A 3,768-nucleotide genomic window follows, 5' to 3' on the forward strand; every position below is an offset into this window, starting at 1 on the left:
AATCTCTTTCCACGCCAATCATCTCTCCACCTCTCTCAGGCTAGCATAAATCACCATTAACACTCAATTGTAATCATTGCCATAACTGACATTAACATGGAGAAAATGTTGATTTTCTTGACTATGAGAAATCTTTAAATCATCTTTGTTTATGTCAACCAAATACCTCATGCAAAGGCACTACCCACCCACCTCTATCCTCATCTTTCTTGCAAAAACCAAAACTCTACTCCCCCGAATACATCTAGTTTCTTGAAGAGCAATCATATCCATTTTAAGCTAATCAGAATAATTTTTAAATGCCATGCCGAAATTTCTTCCTCTTAAAAATTAATCTCTACTTATATACTAGTATGATCCATGTATGTAAATAAATAAAGAGTGAAACACAATGTATGGGTTACAGCATTGATTTACCTACACCTGTAGTATTGAGTGAACTGATCATGTGTGTCCCTTATCACTCGCGTGCCTTTTCTTTCTCTCTTTCTCGCACAATAACCGCTGAATCTGACGTACCCTTCCATTGTATTATCTCTCTCTTGTGGGGTCTCTCTCTTCATGTCCTGTCTTATCACACTTTTCTCTCTCTCTCTCTGGTCCATCTCTCTCTCTCTCCTCTCTCTAGTAAACCATGATAAGGTGCTGCTTCCTCCTGCATTACACTGCACCTCGGTTTTCACTTCTCTTTTTTTTAAGAACCCATTTCAACTTCCTCTCTTCTGTTTCATGGACCAGAATTTTTTATCTTCTTGTTAAAACACTCTGAGGTACTCTCCTGCATTCTCCTTCTCCTTTTCTTTTTCAATCCTGGTTTTTTCTTCAACAAAAATCCATCTGGGCTGCGTCTGATTTGCATAAAGGTTCATTTTTTCTTCCTTTTGTAGGTTTTTGTTAACTGGGTTGTTTCTTGTTCCGTTTTTTTAAGACATATTTTGTGTTGTACATGTGTATATATATGCATGTTTATGAATTTAGTTCATGTGAATTGAATTTACTTGGTAGCTAATTTTTTTTCAGTTTCAAGCTCAAGTCTAAAAGTTTAGTATATATCTGTGTTAGTGTCTGCGTTTAATCGATGTGATGCAGACTTTTTGAGTCCCTTTCTTGTTCTGTTTTTGGAATTTCAATTTATGTTTTCTGTGTAACTAACTCTATGAAATGATTACTGAAGTTTTGTTTTGGTCTTTTTCAACTTTTGGTAGGGTTTTCATTCATTGTTCTTGATTAGAATGTTACATCAGCTAGTCAAATTAAGGCCACAAATTTTGACTAAAATTTTTACTTGTCTAAGTAATCAATTATTCCTAGAATATATTTTAGTATATCTTTGATTTAGCTTTTGGAAGAGGCCAAAGCAATTTTAGAGCTGTATAATTATTTCGGATTAATTTTGAGGTGTTTGGTTCATCTGATTTAGAGTTGATTCTGACTCCAGAATTAATTCTACTTAGAAGTTAGAATTTTTAGCTTTTAAGCTAAACGTGAATTTTACATTGAAATTGACTGTTCAACTCAATTTTGCATAGAATTATCCAAACATAAATCATTTTACATTCAACTCGCTTTTAACCCGAAACAATTTTACATATTGACTTAAACATTCTTAGAACCAAACATTCTGAGATTATGTGATTGCAATTAGACATATTGACTTTACACCTTGGTTTTGCAAAGAATAGATATCATCATTTGTACTTGAGCTGAGAAACTTCAATGCCTTATTGATTGATCCTTGAGAACATGTTTTGGATGCATTGTTTGTTTCTGCTAGATTCTGCCTTGAACTAGTATATATGGAGTATCTGTTTCTTGTGTAATTTTGTATGACAAATTGATGCAATTTTTCAACTTTTCTTATTAGATTAATCATTTTCTTTTGTTCCTGAATGAATTCACATCCCTCCCGCTTGATAGATACTACTTTGTTTCACAGTGAATTGATGCATTGAAATTGTCATGAATTTTCCAGAGACATTATGAAGATTTCAAGTTTTGAGAAACCGGCTGTGGGATATGTCCTTGGAAATGAAGGATAGGCAGCGGTGGAGAGCGGAAGAGGATGCATTACTACGCGCTTATGTCAAACAGTATGGTCCTAGGGAATGGAACCTTGTGTCTCAGCGCATGAACACACCTCTTAACCGTGATGCAAAATCGTGTTTAGAACGGTGGAAGAACTACCTCAAGCCGGGTATTAAGAAAGGATCTTTGACTGAGGAAGAGCAGCACCTTGTCATTAGTCTTCAAGCAACGCACGGGAACAAGTGGAAGAAAATCGCTGCACAAGTTCCCGGTCGCACTGCTAAGAGATTAGGTAAGTGGTGGGAAGTTTTCAAAGAGAAGCAACAAAGAGAAACAAAAGGGATAAACAAAACCGTCGATCCGATCAACGATAGCAAGTACGAACATATACTCGAAAGTTTTGCGGAGAAGCTAGTGAAAGAGAGACCTTCACCTTCATTTGTCATGGCTGCTTCCAACAGTTCGTATCTTCATACCGACGCACAAGCAGCAACACCGGGATTGCTTCCTTCATGGCTTTCAAATTCCAACAATACAGCACCTGTTAGGCCGAATTCTCCTTCTGTGACATTAAGCCTCTCTCCCTCGACTGTTGCAGCACCTCCTCCGTGGATGCAGCCTGTACGAGGACCGGACAATGCGCCTCTTGTTCTCGGGAACGTAGCTCCTCACGGCGCTGTTCTATCTTACGGCGAAAACATGGTGATGTCTGAGTTAATAGATTGCTGTAAGGAATTGGAAGAAGGGCATCACGCATTGGCAGCGCACAAGAAAGAGGCAGCATGGAGGTTAAGCCGAGTGGAACTGCAGTTGGAGTCAGAGAAAGCAAGTCGAAGGAGGGAAAAGATGGAGGAAATCGAAGCGAAGATAAAAGCTTTGAGGGAGGAACAAGCGGTTGCGTTGGATAGAATTGAAGGAGAATATAGAGAACAGTTAGCAGGGTTGAGAAGAGACGCCGAGGCGAAAGAGCAGAAACTGGCTGAACAATGGGCTGCTAAGCATTTGCGCCTTACGAAGTTTCTAGAACAAGTAGGGTGTAGATCAAGGCATGCTGAACAAAATGGAAGATGAAGAGACAGAAACATGATTTTCAGCATTGTGATCTAGTTAAGGTTGTGTCTTTGTTTATGGTACTTGTTAGTTTTGTTCTTGTCCCTATTTGGAAGAAAATGTTACTATAGATGCCTATTAATATTCCTATCTTTTCATACAATCTTGAGAACTTTGCATTTGCATTAGGGGTTGATGCAATGCATTGTTATAGTTATTACATTCATCTTTATATTCATATGCCATAGTATGTTTATGTAATGGTTTTTCATTTTGGGGTTTCTTTTGTAATAATCAACTTTATGAGCAAGATGTGTACTACTATATGATATATGGTTTTTAGGCACTATATTTTATTATTGAAGATGAACACTTGTTAAATAAGTAACACAAAACACTCTATATGTGAGTAAACACAATACTCATCTCAAATAAAATGAAATACTTATTTCCAATTTGTTATTAGTCTTCTTATTTCAAGATAAGTTGTAGTTAATTATTCTGGTTGTTAGGCTGGTTCCACATGTTGGTTATTAATTTAATCTATATTTAACATTTATTTATGCATAGAGAATAATTGGAGCATTCATTGGATAATATTTTTCGGTCTCAATTAGTAAAGAGAATGAGGCATTTTCACATAATGTGGTATATTCCCCTTTGTATCTTCATATGGTATTTTTATTTATTTAT

At 36.5% G+C, this 3,768-nt stretch overlaps 1 protein-coding gene across 4 annotated transcripts; it reads left to right on the plus strand.

Annotated features, from left to right (window-relative positions):
* The first annotated feature begins 536 nt into the window (after positions 1–536).
* LOC127127629 (transcription factor AS1) lies at positions 537–3,439 on the plus strand. 4 transcript variants are annotated; one of them, XM_051056881.1, is made up of 2 exons: positions 537–863; positions 1,937–3,439. In XM_051056881.1, the coding sequence occupies exon 2, from the start codon at positions 2,017–2,019 to the stop codon at positions 3,094–3,096; it is 1,080 nt and encodes a 359-aa protein (XP_050912838.1). In that variant the 5' UTR covers positions 537–863; positions 1,937–2,016; the 3' UTR covers positions 3,097–3,439. The 4 variants fall into 4 exon arrangements, with proteins under 4 accessions (XP_050912838.1, XP_050912840.1, XP_050912837.1 ...); XM_051056883.1 differs by having other exon boundaries at positions 537–770; XM_051056880.1 differs by having other exon boundaries at positions 538–863; positions 1,973–3,439.
* The last annotated feature ends 329 nt before the right edge of the window (positions 3,440–3,768 follow it).

The sequence above is a fragment of the Lathyrus oleraceus genome, chromosome 3 (assembly GCF_024323335.1).
Source record: "Lathyrus oleraceus cultivar Zhongwan6 chromosome 3, CAAS_Psat_ZW6_1.0, whole genome shotgun sequence".
NCBI classification, from domain to species: Eukaryota; Viridiplantae; Streptophyta; class Magnoliopsida; order Fabales; family Fabaceae; genus Lathyrus; species Lathyrus oleraceus.

Excerpts from the sequence above, each read along its gene's own strand:
- LOC127127629 (XM_051056881.1), top strand. The coding sequence starts at position 2,017 with ATGTCCTTGGAAATGAAGGATAGGCAGCGGTGGAGAGCGGAAGAGGAT.